Source organism: Glossina fuscipes, unplaced genomic scaffold, assembly GCF_014805625.2.
Source record: "Glossina fuscipes isolate IAEA_lab_2018 unplaced genomic scaffold, Yale_Gfus_2 88, whole genome shotgun sequence".
NCBI classification, from domain to species: domain Eukaryota; kingdom Metazoa; phylum Arthropoda; class Insecta; order Diptera; family Glossinidae; genus Glossina; species Glossina fuscipes.
In genome coordinates, this window is record NW_023998442.1 from 2,443,282 (window position 1) to 2,462,035 (window position 18,754).

The 18,754-nt window shown below is 34.1% G+C and overlaps 1 protein-coding gene across 1 annotated transcript; it reads left to right on the forward strand.

Moving 5' to 3' along the window:
- Window positions 1-9,696: 9,696 nt before the first annotated feature.
- Window positions 9,697-12,143, forward strand: LOC119638407 (protein HGH1 homolog). The gene is made up of 5 exons (XM_038035173.1): window positions 9,697-9,785; window positions 10,699-10,886; window positions 10,944-11,447; window positions 11,518-11,735; window positions 11,819-12,143. The coding sequence occupies exons 1-5, from the start codon at window positions 9,701-9,703 to the stop codon at window positions 11,925-11,927; spliced, it is 1,104 nt and encodes a 367-aa protein (XP_037891101.1). The 5' UTR covers window positions 9,697-9,700; the 3' UTR covers window positions 11,928-12,143.
- Window positions 12,144-18,754: the final 6,611 nt, after the last annotated feature.

Here is an 18,754-nt window from a genome sequence, read left to right on the forward strand (position 1 = left end):
AGAAGACGTTTTGTGGAGACATCTGCAAACATTAAGCTTAAATTCAGAAACTGACTCTGATTGGATCGGTGTACTGAAATGTGAGTCTGAGTAAAGTCCTTCCGAACGTTATATGTACATTCACACAAACTTATTATACCCTTGTAGCGCAAGTGATGCAGAATACAAAAATAAATATAAAAAAAAAACGAGTAAGAAAATTATACTCGGTCGCGAACGAAGCTTTTATACCCTGCAGCGTTATCTTATTTCTGTGAAATAATTTTGTGGAAACTTTCTGCAATAATTTTTGAGCAAGGAACAAGAGAGAAAGAAAGCAGAAGAATTCACTATTTTTGTTGGAATAGGTGTGTGGGTGTTGTAAGCGTGCCTTCGAAAAGTTTAAGTTATTTTCAAACTCTATTGGAAGTTTGTAGGTGATATGTTCGTTTTAGCGAACAGAAGAATGTTTACCCCAGATACTACGCTGTTGCACAGACGGACAGATGGACAGATGAAAAGTCGCACGTATTTAGGTGCATTCCGAATTTAAAATTGACTAAGGACTAATATACTTTGTGGGGTTCTTCTGCTGCGCGTTACGAAGTTGTTGGAAAAAATATTACATATTGATACACTATAGTGCTGGATAGGCGTTTTTCCATTTTGTCCGCTCATAGAATATGCAACCAAATTTTTGTAGATTTATCCGCTATGGTCTATGAGTAACGTGCAAAAAAAAACAATTTTTTATTTATTTTGAAAAACAGAGATTCTCTTACTTAAGACGTGTACTGTAGACTTGTGCTTCGACCGATTTCGTTCATTTTCAACACCAACCTATGTGGAATGTTTCCAAAATTCGAAAATGCTACTTTAGTTTTTGCGGCAGGAAAAATGTTTACAATAGACAGACAGACGGACGGACATGCTTAAATCGATTCGGAATTTGGTACTGATCATGTACTGTGTGAGGTCACTGATGCTTTTTTTGGAGCGTTGCAAGCGTTTTGACAAAGTAAAGACTCCTCCATGCTTCCGTGACAGGTATGAAAAAAAAAAATAATTTCAACAACTTCTGAAACATAAAATCCTAAAATAACTTTGGGATTTACCCTTAAAGCACGTCTCATATCATATAAAAAACCCACATGCATGAGACCAGATACAATAATACGGTATTATAACTGACCGCCGTTGAAACATTTTCCATAAACCACATAATCATTAAAGGAAAAAAAAAAGATTGAAATCAAAAAACACACGCTTGCGCATTTAATATTCTGTCTGCGGCTACCGTATGCAAATCATACGCACACATTTAGCTCAACAATTAACTTTTCATTTTTGTTCTTGTTTTCTTCGGTTTTTTTTTAAATTGTTTTTGAACGTTTGCCCAATGAATTTTAAAGCATCTGGCTGCGGTGTGACTTAATGCGATTTTATGATTCTCTAGAACAACAGTTTGGTTGTGAATCCTGACCAGACTAAATGAATGATGACAAATATCTTAATGTACATACATTTCATAATACGGATGGTTGGGTAAGCGTACGTACGCACGTATTTACGTGCGAAGAGACAGCTTCGACAATAGAAATAAATGATTTTACTCGATTTTGTGAATATATTCGCATACGTTGAATAGTAGGTATAACCGGAAGATTATTTTGTTTGCTTCACGTATAAAAGCTTAACGAACTTACAACGCGTTTAGTTTATTTATTTACTTTATTTGATTGCGAGCATATATAGGAGAGATCAGAATAATAAATAGTCATTAGTGCATATATATAAAAAAGTTTTGTGGATTTGAAAATCTTTAAAGTTCATCGACATTCAATATAATATTAAATGTAAATTAAAACAGCGGGTGTTTTTACACAACTACCGCAGCTTGACTGAATGTTTTATCTAAAGCCTTTTGGAAGGCAAATGCGTTCCTAATTTTGGCAATTCAAACCATTTCATTTGAATATTTTTTAACGTCTACTTCTTTTTTCTTCAATACCTCGCTACTTTTAATACGTCGAAGGAAGCAAATCGCAGTATTTTAGTGTGACAGTAACCATTATTTCATAAGCACACAACTCTTTATTTACACGGTAGATGCATCCCTTAGAAATCCGAGGAGAAAAAGAACGGGACAAAATTTTTGCGACATATGGTAAATTTAGGAATGTGTTCCACAACTTTAAAAAATCGTGTAAGAGGAAAATCTCTAAACATTTCCCCAAAATACCGTGCAAAAAAATTAAAAATGAGAAAAAAAAAAATTTTTATTTTTTTTGGTTTGTGCTGGAAGAGAAAATTTTTGTATCGAAAGTGTATTTGCTCTCACTGGTCAAAATCGTGTAAAAAATGAGTCGGGTGTACTAGCACTCATGCAAATCGATGTTTTTCGTACACTCATCAGCATTAGCGTATAAATGTTTATTAAACTTGTCATCCTCTTTGCTACAACCAGCTACTTATAGCCTCCCTTAAGCATGGTGCAACACTTAGCCGTTCTGACTACATCCACTTCCTACCTTTCCGCCATGTCCGCCAATCTCCGTTACAGATTATCGGACTGGCCGTGCAATGAATGATGCAGACCAAGACCTTTATTGTAGATTTTAGAGAAAGGAAAGATAATCCAACGTTCCCGCATAGCCAAGAGCGTACGAACCGCAACTGCTAACCCGGTATTTGATATTCCAATATCAATACGGTAGGCCACATTTTGTAGTATCTGTTTAAAACATCACTTAATAACTCTCGGGTCTGACACATATACGGCGAAACCTGTGAGACAACCATGATTTGCGGGTAATACCAATTTATGTTGGTCGCTCTAAATGTCTTTTGCCGTCACCGCGGTATTGAAAGAAGTCAAAAACACTTTTTCACGACTCCCATAATTTCTTTATTAAAAGCAAAAAATTTTTCAAGTTCGAACTCTCCTATGTCAGTAGACGGAGCTCTCAGAAAGCTTTATGTAATGAATGGACAACAATTAGTTCATCCAAAAAAATAACTTGAGAGAAGAGTAGAACAAATTGAAATATTCATAGAATAAGGGTATTTTAGATCTGTGGGTCAAGCAGAAGTGTCGTTAGCCTGTTTGTCTATCGGGTTATTGACATAACGGTTACGACCTCAAAACTTCCCCACGAGGGATACATTTCAACTTAAATTATTTCTTGCGACTAACGTAAGATTGTTTTAAATGACCGGCTAAATTAATTCTTACGTTCGCTCACAATAGGACAACAAATAAGAACGTTAGAGCCTAGTAAGGCCGACTATTAGAGAGACTACACCGTTTCGCCAAGTATAGCTAAAATACCAATAACTAGATATTGCTTGTTTTCATCTAAAAGCGTGCTTTGTATGAGGGAGGAGGATCCCAAACACATACTGACGCAGTCTAGATTTAATAATAATTCTTCTAGTCAAAGAATTTATTATTCAACTATTTTCATGATTAGATCATAAAAATTAGATTAGATTGCCATATAAATGCTTACTTTCCGTTAGTATCCTTGTATGTCTTGTGATCCAATATGTAAACATATCACTTTCTATGCCAAATTATTATTATGGACCAATTCACTCAAGGAATGTTCTCTATCCGTGTAACGCGTTAGTAATCGGAAAGAAGTGGACCCTAGTAATTGTGTACCCTTTATCTCTCTAACTCTCTCTAAGCTCTACCGAACTTGAGATTTTAACAAGCGAACACTAACTTGGTTCTGCTCTGGGCTGAACTTGAACATAATCCTAATGAACATCTACACCACACGCTTTTAGAAATATCTTCACGAGATCAAAAGTTATAGAAAAGAAACTTTTATCTATGATAAGTTTTCGTTGCATACACTTCAACGCACCGATTACTGCGTTCTTCGCGAACTTTTTAATCCTACTGTACATAGATTAAACAAAAAAGCAAAAGAGAATAAATAATATGAATGGATGATGCAATTGCATTGCAAGATTGCCATAACCTCAAACAAATGTTAAGTTTATCAATCACTAACAGAAAATTATATTTACGGGCGTATATGTAGATAGATCACAACCATTTTTATACCCACCACCGAAGGATGAACAAGGAAGCATCAGTGAACCTAAAATGTATATATATTTTTGATCAGCATTAAAGCCTATATCGATTTAAGCGTGTCCGTCTGTCCGTCTGTCCGTCTGTGTAACGTCTGTCGTAAGCATTCTCTTGGCCGCAAAAACGGAGCTATTGACTTCAAATTTAGCAAAAATATTGAAAGTTCTTCGATGCGATATTGATAATGGACCAACTCGGCCGAAGGACACGCCAAGAGCGTCATGTAAACTGAGAGCTCCTCCGTTTTCAAACGGAATGGAAAAATTGGTTTTTGTTCATTGTTGATAAACTATAGCAGACAAACGTACAAATTTTTGGTCGTACACGATGGTCGGGCGATGCTGCACACCTTTAGAAAAATGGGAAAAATTGGCCACGCCTACCCAATATTATAGTGTATCAAAATGTGATTTCTTTTTTAATACCTTTGAAAGAGGTAAAAGCAAGCTTCACAAAGTATGCAAATTCTTGGCCAATTTCCAATTTAGAATGCACCTAAACATGTCCCTATGTCCCCCAAATTATATAAGTTCTTAGTCAATTTTAAATTCGGAATGCATCTAAGCACGTGCGACTGTTCATCTGTCCATCTCTCTGTCTGCACAACTATGTAATATTTGTGGTAAATATTCTCCCTTTAGCAAAAATGAATATATCGCCTACAAATTTCCAAAATAATTTTGGAGGGGTCTAAACTTTTCACAGGACACGCGCACAACGCCCGCATGCCATATACGAGAAAAAATTTAATTTTGAAAATAGAAAAAAATCGGCTGGGCGCAGCTCCATATTATGGAACATGAAAATATAGTTCATTTCCTGTTTTTGTTCGATTTTTGGGGTAACGGTGGTGGATACAAGAGATTCGGTTCGAATCCAATATTATTTTCTTATTTGTTTTTACTTTGGGTTCTTAATCAATGAGGGAACATTAATGCCAGATTTTACCTTCCTATCTCCTTTTTTGAGATTAGGGCAAACTCACAAAGAAGGAGGATGAAAATGACGCATTTTGGTAGAAGTAATTGTACGGAAAACGTCGATAGCTCTAGCGTGAAAATCCTCAAATGAGAATAAAACAACAATTGATATCAGAAAAATTCAATTTTTTCAAAGAAGAGCGTCGCGTTAAAACCTCTGAAGGGAGGAGGCCATGAAACCCATCATTACGGAAGATGAATTAGAAACAACCATTCAATCAAGCGAATATTGTGCAAAGGTGTGCCAAAACAGAAAAAAAAGTCTCTCGAAAATCAAGGCGATCTTAACAGCTTCCTTCGATTATTTGGGTACTGTACTGTATGAATTCCCTCCGCCGCGGTCAAAGTGTTAACAAAGAATATTGTTTGAGTGTTATGCGCTGTTTACACCAAGCTATTCGCCAAAGGAGGCCGGAGTTATGAAAAGATAACGCTGCGCCAGCTCACATCGCTTTGGTTCTGCGAGGCCATTTCGTTAAAAATGCAACCCACATCGTTCCGCAACCATCGTATTCACGTGATTTAACCCCATGTGACTTCTGGTTATTTCCTAAACTCAAAAGACCACTGCGTGGACAGCATTTTGATGAAATTGAAGAGATATCACCTGAATCGCAGAGAGCTTTAAAGCTCTCTTTTTAAAATCCATTCTTTTCAAAGACTAATAAAAACCTTGGCATAAGCTGCATATGTATTTAATAATAAATAAATAAACAAATTGTAAAGTTTTATTGTCAATGGAGAATAAGGCTAATGTAAACTTGAGATTGGCCCCTTTGCTCGTTACTGTAAAATATTAGGTGCTTGCATGTGTTTTGATCGTATTTCAATATATATTAAACAAAATATTTTCCATCATTTTTTCCAGCTTTTTTCCATCGATATTGGTTTGGCAGCGATCGAATTATCGACCTATTTTCGCACTTCTTCAGCCATTCAAAACCCCGTGCCAACCAAGGCTTTCTGCATCGATCTGAATCGATGGAAATCAGAAGGCGTTACGCCTGGTGAGTAGGTTTGGTGCCGCACAATTTCACATTCGAGCTATTGTATCCTAGATAACCCTTTCAGCGGCCGAGCAGCATTATGCAAGAAGGTGACTTTGCGTTTGTTAACCGCTATTGCTGGGCTTATCTGCAATAAGACCTCGTTCAATATGTCCAATTGACGTCGATAGGCATATGCAGTAATAGATTCATTCGGCTTCAGCAAGTCGTAAGACACTACACCTTGTTGATCCCACCATATCCACAGCAAGACTTAACTCATCGCTAGTCACAATACGCCTCAGAAAAGTCTTTTCTTTTTGCTTAGCAAGCAATGCAACTGGGATGTTGAAACGGTTCGAAATGGCAGCCATTTTCCCTCCTTTTGGACCTTTCTCAACGCATAGGAATGTCTAGAAACAATTTGTTCTTCGACTGCTGAGCTGTTGGAAAGCTTTTGGAGAGCTCGAGCTGGCTTTTCGCCCAATACATTTTGAATTCATTATTCTCGAAGTTTTTAGGTTCTCCAAGGCGCTCTTCGTCGTTCATCGCAGTCTTTTAAACCGTTGAAACAAAAACCAACAATAGAGATATGAGGGAGCTGCATAAACATCCGTAAACATCTAAAAGTGTTTAATGGGCTTCGGCGGCAGATTTCTTCACAACGAACAACTAAAGTAATGAATGCCGAAAATGCAACTCTGTGCCTTCCATGATTATCGTCTAAATAAATCAGGAATACATAATGGAAAACAGTTAATTTATGTAGAAAAAGGTCAACATCATCGAATTTATCCATTGTGTAGACTAATATTGCAGATTACTTGATCATTTCCACCAATAGATGTCACTGGCGAGAACACGTGCAAGCACCTAATATATTTATAAGAAAAGGAAGGAATTTGTTTTAAGTGATCTGATTAAAACAATCTACTTGATGCACTTATGTTTTAAACTGGCAGAAGGACGAACGAACGGACATAACTAAATCGACTCGCCTGTTTTCTATGAAATGTCGGATTTTTCGATATATGTTTCTGTGCTTAAAAACCTGCATAAATTTCCTGCAATAGCTGTCAAAATCATTAAAAGAATTTTACCCGACAAATTTAAAACTAAACATGAACTACGTCATGATAAATAAATAATAAAGTCATACGATACTTTTGAAATAAACTCTTAACAATGATTGAAACTTTTGCAATTATCAGTTTTTAATAGCGGTTAACGGTGTAAACGCACCTAAGTTAATCTAGTATTGATTAATTATAGATAATGAATCCGGCATTGACTAAAATGTCTGTCAAAAAGAATTATTACTAATTCTGCTTCCTTTCCTTTCTTTTTCTTTCTCCTCTCTCTCTCTTTGTCTTTGTCGTTTCATTTGATTACTCAGTTTCTTAAATATGTTAAAACAACAAGTAACTATTTGTGCTTTTGGTTCAACTAATGCTAGTTTTATAATAAATGTATTTTTAATTTTTCCTTAGCAATGTTAAAAACACTAACGCCTTATTTAACTATATCTACATGAAAGAAGACTAAATATCGCGAATCAAAATCGAAATTTTAAAAATGGAAATTACTTTGCGAACGTGAGTCACTCTAAGAAATATTTAACCAAAGTTATGGAGGAATGTCTCCTATTCGTGTAACCAGGTGCTGGCCAGGGAAACGAGAGGAAGGAGAAAGAAATAGGGAAGTGATGGCCGCAGCCTGGAGGATATGTGCCGAATCGATAATTGTTTCGGCTTTACCGACTGAATACTCACTGCAACTACGACGAAGGAAAACTCTACTGCGCTAGAGATTTGAGCCGCGAACACCATAATCGCGGCTTCTACCCACTCGGTTACTCAAACCTTTTGTCTTTTTTGTAATGTTTTTATTGAACAATCCATCAATTGTTGATATAAAAAGATTTAACTTTCTGAACGTAATTTGTACGGCAGTGTACGAGTCTTGAGATCGAAACACAGCTTAACTACAACAATTCTCGTATTTTTCGTTACAATGTCATATAAAATCTTTAAAATAACACTCAAAACAGAAATACCGAGTGGGTGAGTTTTCGACAAGTCAACTTTACTCTAGTCTTATGGCACCCGTCAATTTGACTAATTTTTGATTTTAAAAATTCAGCATACAAAGCTCGATGTCTTATGATGTTATATATATATATATATTTTTTTTTTTTTTATGATTAATCACTCAAGAGACGTGATGAAAGGGAAAGAAAGAAAGAAAAACTCCGTTAAGTTCACGGGTAACTTTTGTGAATCGGCATAGTCGCAAAAATGAACACACGAAGCTAAAATGTAGCGCAAACAATCCTTGTCTGCTTAAAAGTACGAGGTCCAAAATTGCTTTCGATGTACTCCTAGACACTCTTCTAAAGCAGAAAAAATTAAAAGGATCTGTGAAAACGCCGATAATTTTTTCATACTTTCCTGGGCTTATTCCCGAAAAACTACTTCCCAAATGCGCCAATATCACCTTTTTGCGCCAACACGTTCGTTGCAAAGAGTGCCCCAATCAGTTTACTAATACATCCATAATTAGCGACAAAATTTGAATTCCAATTTATTTCAAATTTATTCTAACGCACATTGGATCGGATTTTATCGTTAATTGTACACGTCGCAGTATGACGACTGGAACCACCAAAATGATCCTTATGATCTTCTGGCTCAAAGACTTCATGTATATCTTCATGTAATCGAAAATTATAGATGAAAATATTGAAAAATTGTCTGTGTTTTCTAAAGTTGTTTTAGTTTAGGTGAGTCTGTGAACAGATCATTGACATTTTTTAACTTTGTATTCTTAATTGACCAAGGAACGTTTGCTTCAGAGTCCATTAAGTAAAATTTCACTCAAAGCACGTTTTAAGTTTACAAAGAAAATTGATTACTTTGAAGAAGAGATTCGATATGAATAAACGCCAAAAAGGGAAAGATCCTGTACATCAAATTTTGAAGAAGGCTTTTCTCCACATAGCAAAGATATCGAAAGAATTCGTATATTTCGACAATGATGTCATTATCAGCATTACTATAAATAACGGTATGAAGAGGCAGGCTCATCACATACTCGGTTGAAGATCACATAACTTTAAATGACAGAACATTCGCGACAACACACAGCAAAACCAACTCAATGAGCCATCTGAATCGTTGTGCCATACAAAAAAGTAAAACGAATCCAATTAAAAACTATGGCTATGGCTTTTCAATAAGCGACACCAGGCGGCATTGACATTTCTTTATCATTTTTTTTTTTTTTAACTACAAAGATTATATATTCTATACTCACTGTACGTTAAAATCAACCTTTGTTTAAATTCGTTTTCATTCATTTTAATAGTCAATTATAATTAATTGTTATCGATTATCGCATTTATCGATAAAACAGGGCTGTTTTACTGTCAGGCAAAAAATACCGTGAAATTCTTCCTTTGGAAGGTTTGGCAGCACCCTTATATAAAGTTTTCTCGGAGAGCAAAAAAACAAAACGTGTTTATGTTATCAAACAGCTGTTGCTTATCGAAGCAAGTAAACAAATTTTTTTTTTAAATTGTAGAATTAAGCAAAAAAAGTACACACGTTTTTAAAAGTTTGAAGACAAAAAATTAATAATCAAAAATTATGGAAAGTTTAACTGAACTTGTGCAATTTATGCAACCTTCGCAGCGCTTGGATTTAAAAAAAATTGCCTTAACACATGTCTTAGGTAAAAATAAGCAAAAAATAAAAATTTTTTTTTTGGGTTGTTGCCTGTCGATGTTTCCATACGAATTTTAAATCAATTGATTTATGGTAGGTGTTTGGAGTGAGGCTTCCCGGCAACGGTGAAGACACCTCGAAGATTGAAAAGTTTTTCCAAATGGTTCTCTTTTATAATAAAACGAGATATCTAACTGACAGGAAGCAAGTGTTCACTTTTTATTTATATGCCACTGGACATATAAGCCACAAATCTATTGGCTTAGTCCATCTCCACTCAACAAACCCAAAAAAAACAAATATTTATATTCCACTTAGTTTTACAACACGTTTTATTAATAAAAGTATTTGTACATATATATTGATAGGGATTCGTCGCTTATCGTAGGATTTGTTAACAAAAGACCCAGACAAACTTAAATATAATCGAGCTGTCATTTCAGCTCAAGGGATTGAAAATCGATGAAATCTCACAAGTAGATTAAAAAATCCTTAAAACTTAATGTGCCATCTCAGGTGTTGAAATGTAGTCGCAGATGAAAATAAATTATGTCATAATTTTCTTTAAAGATTGTTGTTTTCGAAGATTATCTCTTTTCTGGTAGCACCTTTGAAGACAGGTGACGAACAATAACACGAAAGTATTCAATATGCAAAACATCCACTTTCCATCGAATCTACTCTTGTAATTAATTGGAAAGCCAACTATATTCTTAATCAACTAATGCATTAGCATTCATTTTATGGCACGTTCTCTTACTTACTGGCAGTTGTATGCCAATCCTAAAATACCTTCTTCTATCCTAAGATACGTAATGTAATTAACTATAACGTGAGTCTTTAAGTTGTGAGACATCATTTTTCCTTCGACTTAAGTTCCACTTATGATTCCATCTCCGAGATAATTCTTTTCCTTGTAGGTTTGACTGGTACGGAAGAAGGAAAATGTGCTATCTTTAGCGTAGACGACCTACTAACAGCTTTATTTCATTTAACTGCCGATGAATCCTTAGCTTTAGCAAAAGATGCTGTGTTAGCTTTAATCAATTTAACCGCCGATGTATCGGGAGCAACAAAAGTGTATAATACCAGTAGAGAAATTCAGCCGGTAACGATATCTTCTTTATTGCATATTCAATTTGTGAACAATTTCATTTTATTGCAGGCCTACGAATTAATTACGACAGCTATTAGACATATAATCAATGAAAATTCAAACTTAGCCGATCCATGGTCTATGGTTTTGAGTAACTTGACACGTGAGGAATCTATAGCTAATGGAACTTTAGATATTTTAGATGAAAATCCGGCAATAATGATGCAACTGATGGAAGCTTTTGCTAAATTACAATACAATAAAAGCAAAGCCAAATTGGATTACCTGGGGCCAATATTTTGTAATCTGACACAAACTCATCGAGGTCGAGAATTGTTATGTCGCAGTAAATACAATTTATTGGATAAAATTTTACCATTCTCTACGTACGAAGAATCGATAGTAAGACGTGGTGGCGTTATAGGTATTTTAAAAAACATTTGCTTCGATCCCTTATATCACGAAATAATCTTAAGAGAACCTGACGATATATTAAACGTTATACTGTATCCCCTATGTGGTCCTGAAGAATTTACGGATGAAGAAAATGAGTTATTACCGATGGAATTGCAGGTAACTAATGAAAATTTTTTGACCAACTTACCTAAATTAGGCTAAATAATCAAATATTGTAATAATCAAGTACTTGCCGGATACAAAAAAACGTGAAGCAGATCCCGGTTTACGTAAAATGCTCTTAGAATGTTTACTGCAACTATGTGCTACTAGGAAATCACGACAGCATTTACGCTCCAAAGGAGTTTATGAGATATTAAGAGAATATCACATATGGGAGCAGAAAGAAGGAAGGCATAAGGATTGTCTGTTAGCTTGCGAAAACGTTGTCGATATTTTAATCAAGTAAATTTGAATTTCATTGGAAATCAATACTTATATGAAATAATAAATAAAAATAAAAAAAAAATTTTTTTTTTCTATTTTAGGAAAGAAGAAGAAATTTTAGTAGACAACTATAAAGAGATTGAAGTTTGTAACGACATGAAAGAAAAGTTTATTCAAGAAGATGAAGAATATTTGAAGGATCCCTTATAATGAAATTCTTAAATTAAAAATCCATATGCTTTGTTTGTGTATAGAATTAATATTTATTAATTTCAATTGCTTTTTATTTTTGATTTTCACATTTTTTTTGTTTTTTTTTTTTTTCCTAAGCAAATGCTTGATTTGTGATTAAATGCAAACAGTAAATGTATACGAATATATATATATGTATATATATATTTTGAAATTTTTGTATATTTTAGTGACACTCTTAGGCTTATGAAATTTTATTCGAAATTACATAAATTTAGAAAGTTTTCCTGCTTTTTTTTTGCTCCTTAATATTAATTTGAATGTATACAAAAATTTACAATTACGAGTATTTCTCTTGCTTTTCTTCTTTAAATTGATATTTTTCTAATTTTTGGTCGATTCTTTACATTTATTATAGAAAAATTACTTAATATTTAAGTTGATTTATGTATTTAAATAAATTTTTCATAAACGCCACAGCATATTTATTCGATTTTCGAAGTACACAGGACTATACAACCCGGACATAAGATAGATATATGTATGTATGTACGTATACCTACATTTATATTATACAATTAACATAAATATATATATATATATATTATAAAATTAACATGTAGATATATATATATATATATATATATATTTCATCATTGCATATGAATATGCTACATAACGGATCTACTGGAAAATTTTGCTCCTTTTTTCTATGAAACATCATCCTAATTTCTGAAAATGATTCGAAACGGTTTGTTGAATCGATTAAAGATAATCGCCGAAAAGACGGTTTATTGGAAAGGTAGAAATTTTTGAAATCTCCTGAAATTTGTACAAGAGAGACTACTATGAGAGTCCCAAGCGGAAAAAGTCTTAGGTTTGTCCTGGAAGGCCACCCACATTGAATATTCGTACGCATAAAGTTTTGCTGTGCATGTGGTGGAATCAGACCAGGTGAAGTGTATTATAAGCTGGTAAAACCGAATGAAATTATTACTGCAGACGTCTATCGACGTCAGTTGAACAAATTGAACGATATATTTTTGCAAAAGATACCAACAGCAGCGGTTAACAGATGCAAAGTCATCTTCTTACAAGATAACGTACGATGCCACATTGCAAGAGTTTTCAAGGATACACTGTCGCAGCTCGGAGGGTAAATTCTACCGCATCCAGAGTACTCACCACTCACCATGGCATCGCTTACACGCGATTTCGAAATGCTGAAGAAGGGCGAAAATGGGTCAACGAAATTTTTGGAATATGTTGCTTCCCCTTCACATGAATTCATATTTTGAAAATATGTTTCGGTTTTTTTGCCGTTTGCTCCCCTATTAAGTCCGATGAAGTGTATTATTTTTTATGGAATCGGGATAATTAAGTTTCCATATTATTGTACGTGTGGCGGATATCGAACTATTCGACCTAAACCGAATATATTTTCTTCTTTCTTTTACGTTAATTCAGTTACATTTGAAAATATTATTATTATTATTATTTTTTTTTTTTCTGTTTTTTTCAATAAATTTCTATTTATTTTGCTAACATTTGTTGTTAATATTTTTGATTTAATTTTCAAGAGTTATTTATTTCTTTATCTACTTATTCTCGCATTTCTTAATTTATTCAATTGCGTGTTCGAAGCATTGCTTTTTGATTTGATTTATTTGTTTTCTTTATATTAACTTATAAGCTATAGTTTGGGGATGATGTTCTTTAAACGATTTTTCTTCTTCTTTTCTTTTTTGATTTTTTTCATCTTTTTAATAAATTCAGCAAAGCAAGCACTGGTTATATATTGGTTATAAAATAAATTCTTTTCTAAATTGTTTTTTTTTTTTTTACTACATTCTCAAACTTTGTTACAAAATCATTGATAAACTTTATTATTTTTAAAATTTTTAAACTCAACACTAGCTGTAATGGATGTAGGAGCAAAGAGAAAACTAATCTTCTTTCTCGCTTTTCTCAGATGAAGTCTGAAGTCGGCCGGCAAACGTTGTTTGAAGAGAGTGTGTTTATGACAGGTTTGCGGAGGGTGTTGTCAGACATTTTTACAGCATATAACTCTTTTTCTACTCACTTTAAATTTTTTATTCATTTTCTCAAATGCGAAGAAGTGCAAAACGAAAACGGGCAAAGACTTAAAAAAATGAAAATAGACCTCATTCTTTTAAGCCCTCAGCTGGCCCGTTAATAATTTTATGCACTGAATAGCAGTAACGAGCAAAGTGTTGGCAAATTTTTTTACCTTACACGACCTGTGGTACAAGTATGTACAATTAAGTATGTGCGTGTGTATACAATCCATCTTTTCTTATACTTGTCCGTCCGTCTGCTGTGTATCTGCTTTTTCATTCAACCTACGGGAGGCAATTTTTGAGATGCCCTGATAGAAGTCGGTACGCTAGCGTATTTTGTCAAGAAACCGTAGTCTTTAAAAAATGGTTTGGATCCGACCATCTTCTCTTTCACTTTCCCTATAAGGGTATTCAATAGTCGACTATAGTGTTTTATATTTGGTTCTTGTTTCCTGTTCATCCTATTAATCTTAAAACAAAGTGCCCTCTGCCTTTTAGCCGCGTTTGGCGGCTATCAACATACATAGCAGTTGCAAGACAACTGCCTTTCTTTATAGTTGCAAGAGAAAACTCCTCGTTCTTCAGCACTCTCCTTCTTTGTAGTGCCCAGGGATAACGCTTTCCTCATTCAACGGATCAACGAAACAGTGATGAGGAAGAAAGAAGTTATTGCAAGAAGTGAACTGGTGTCCTATCAAATCAAATGGATAGTAAAAAGACAGTTGTCTTTCTCTCGTTCTGATCTAATAGAGATGAGCGAGCGCCTGGTACACTGCTCCTTGTCACTTACATGTCTTACGTCTTAACAGCTTGCTTCGCTCTACGGATAAAACGATAGAAAGTAATGAAGTCAAAGATATCGTAAGATATCTCATAATATAATGATATCATAAATATGATTAACTTTTCACAATTCTCGCCTAGTTCCACTGCATTTTAACCGTTTCGTTTTGCTGTAATGTCTAATATTGACCACAGGGAACCTAATACTACATCAAATAAATCTGCCATAAACTGAATTCCTGAACATACTGATTTCACAATAGGGACTTTTCGTATTTTTAGGCTCCTCCCACTACTGCAATCACTACTACTACCAAATGCAGATCCTTAAGCATCTGCTTTGCTCCTGTAGCGCCCTAGCTACATACTTCTTCTCCTACTTCCCCGCAATTAAACATTGCCTGCTAAACTTTTCCTGGTTCGTAATTAATCACACAATTTTAAACGGATGAGCTAACTTTAACAGCTCGCTTCTCCTACTCTAGTTGCATAGCACCTTGCGACCATGTACGTTTTCCATATATATATATGTCATATAAATCTCATGTAATTTTATCATATATCTCACACAAATCTCATGTAAGTTCATCATACGTCTCATGCAAGTAATAAGAAGAATCTATAGGTAAACGTAGTTATCAAATGCAAGTGAGATAAATGAGTGGTTAAATTTAATCCGACGTTGTGGTCGATCTAGTTTTATATTTTGCGACGTTTATGACCTCTTGGTCCCGTTGTAGAAACAATTTTTAAAGATTTTTTAAATAAGAAGTTACTTATTAGAATAAATTTGAAAAAATGGTTTTTTAAAAAAATGTTATTTCTTTTTAATTTAATTTTTATACCCTACACCACTTGTGATACGAAAGAATGTTAAGTGTGTGCGGATGTATATAACACCCAGAAGTACTGGAAATAGAGGCACCTTTCGTTATATCGATCGATTCAGAATCATTGTCTAAAGCTTTCTCTAAACTTGTCTGTCCATCCGACTGTCTTGTTTTTGTGTTTAACCTATCGATCGAAATTTTTGAGATGTTTTGATATAATTTGGCAATCACCTTCTGAAACGATTTAAGATTGACTGTCCGTCTGTCCTGTCTGTCTAGTTTTTTTGTGTTCAAACTACGAGCCACACCTTTTCATGTATATTGATGAAATCTCGTAAACAGGCATGTGCTGGCCCAACAACGAATACCATTAAAGATGGTATCGAATCGAAGCATTTTTTCGACCACTCCCCTTATAAAGCTTTACTTTCGAAAGTCCTTGTATGAAGAACTGTATGGTGATGTAGAGAAGTTAATGGTAAGCCGTGGCCTACTATTATGTTTTTATATATTTTTGTTATAAGACTAGTGTTGAGCTTATTTAATTTTTGTAAATAAACTAAATTTGCCTCTTTCTTTTTCTAATATTTGCTTTTCCTTTTATTAAATTTAATATATATATTTTTTTATTTTATTTAGGAAACCTTTTCAAGCTCTTCTTTTTAATTATTTAACGTAAAACAGTTGGACTCTAAACCTTACCTATGGTGACATTGTGGGCCTTTTACTCTATGAGAGTATTTTTCTCCTTTTTTTTTTTGTTGTTTTTGGTTTTTCATTTAATTTTTTAGTGGCTCATCTATCGCTGTAGTTATTAAAACTTGGTCCTGTTGCATGAAATGTTTACATTTCCATTTTTATTTTCGTTTTTTAAATGTTTATTTAACAGTGGAAAATATACATGTATGATAATATTTTTTTATTCATATTTCATATATATGTATATTTTTCATTTATTTATTATTATGTATGCCCAAATGTGTGAGGATTTCATTTAATTTTTTTCTTTTTTTTCCTTATACGTTTACTTTCCATTTACATAACAATGCGGTTGTGTTTGCTAAAATGGAAGGATTATCAATTTTGAATAAAAAATAAAGCCATGAATATGTTATAAAAAACGCAAAGACATTAACATAAACTGCGGTGTGGATTCTCAATTTGTATAGTTATGCCTGTTAATAGACTCCGTATAATAAGTACGTAATTAAAACAAAAGCAAAACTGAGGATTGCAGCAAAATTAGCAACAATTGCTGGCTCATCATGGAAGTGATCCCTCCGAGGCTGCGTAGTGCTTAGGTAAAACATCTCCCCAATCAAATTTTAATCTGTTATTAAGTATGAGGCGATCTACGTGATATAACATTCCACACCCATTTCAATAATATTTTCATAAAGTTTACGAGAAAGAAGGTTATCCATTTTTTAGAAATTAATGGTGCCAAGAAGTACGCAAAATTCTACCCTTAAATCTTTTTTCAAGCAAAACGTACATCGAAGTCTTTTTTTACGCGGTAGGTGCGCTCTTTAGAAAACCGTGCAAAAATTCTCGTATAAAAGACTACTTGAGACATTTGGTTATTTGTTCTACGACTTTAAAAAAATCGTGTAAAATGGAAAAGGTTTATGTGTTGCATGTGTATTCCTCTCACTGGTGAACCTTGTTATTTCATAGTCGTGTAAAAAAAGACTGTGTAAAAAAGGAGTCGGTTTACAACTCAGTGACATTTGTGCCTGACTACCGCATAGCCAGGTAGTTAAATAGCGCGACTATCAAGTCGATTTAACGCGTGTCCGTTTACATCGACTTGCCATATCTTATTTCGTTGCTATAGTAAATGCTCGGTCAGTGCAGGAATACAACTCACCGATTGAACACACTTTCCCCAGGCTGCGTTCATTCCCTGTCTCTCTCTCCCCGCCCCGTTACACGTATAGGAGGCTTTCCCTTAGTGATTGGTCCCAAAATAAAGGAAAAGAAAAACGGAGCCAACAATTTCTTTATGGAAACAGGCGTTGTTTTTCTGTGCAGAGTTAGCGATTTTTTTTAATGGAATCTTCATGTAGTCCATGTAGGGAAACTGTAGTGCTAACACTTTTCTTATACAATGTCAGTAGTTCTTCTTATTCACAGATTCAATGAGTTCTCTATAAAACTAGAGTAGAGTTAGTGAATTCTCCTTAGAGATATCTATTTTTTTTTTTTTTATCCTTTTAGCATGCGAGAGCGATCTATGCGTCTATAAAATCAAGTAAACATTTAAAAGTTTCAGATTATTTGTGTTAGAAGGTTTAGGTCAGGGCTGTTAAGGCTCTGCTAAAATTTAAACTAAAAAGCACTCCGGTCGATGGTAAAAAACTAATTGTTTTAAATGTTTTTCCTCCCGCTTGATAAATCTTGATTGTTAATTAAAAATGAACCCAGACGCAACCAAATGGTTGTTTATAAATTGAAGATAATAGAAACCCAGCATACACTTTTAACATATTTCTGCGCTAATTAAAATATTTGGTAACAAATTTGTCATGTATTGACGGTTTACATAAATTCCAATTTATTTAGGTCAAGTAGCTCTCGCAACGGTTGGAATTTTTTTTTTCCTTCGAGGGAAGAGAGATATTCTACACTCAACTAGAGTATAGGCAACATTTTATGAGTTCATCTAGACAATAAAATTCTTACAAATATTTCTGAGATAGGAACAAGTAAAGTCCCCTACTTGTTAATATACATTTTTTTCATTTTATAATTTATATGTGCTAATGCTATTCCTTAACTAAATAAACTGCTTCAAACTTTTTTCGATTATATTACATTTTTATAGAATCTATTCGTTCTGTTCCATGGATGATTGTCAAAGCAATATAGAGACGATAGATCATTTTCTCGAAAAGAGTTCGATTTCTTCATAGAACCAATAAAGCCTTTCGACAGACAATAATTTTTCCATAAATTTAGTAATGAGGCCGGCCCTATTGAGCTAGAAGTTTGCTTATAATGTCAGTAGTTAGCTATACATTCGACGATTTCAATGAGAGTTAGTATAGAATCTTTATAGAGCGATTCCTCCTTAAAATTAGTGTACAGAAACAAGAGCTTCTCTTTACAGCCAAGCTCTCCTTCTGTATAAAGCGAATGTTGTCAATAG

Bases quoted from the DNA above. Each gene is read 5' to 3' on its own strand.
- LOC119638407 (XM_038035173.1), top strand. From the start codon at position 9,701: ATGGAAAGTTTAACTGAACTTGTGCAATTTATGCAACCTTCGCAGCGC. The intron at 9,786-10,698 runs GTAAAAATAAGC...TTTTCCTTGTAG, and splicing joins TGCCTTAACACATGTCTTAG to GTTTGACTGGTACGGAAGAA. The intron at 10,887-10,943 runs GTAACGATATCT...ATTTTATTGCAG, and splicing joins CCAGTAGAGAAATTCAGCCG to GCCTACGAATTAATTACGAC.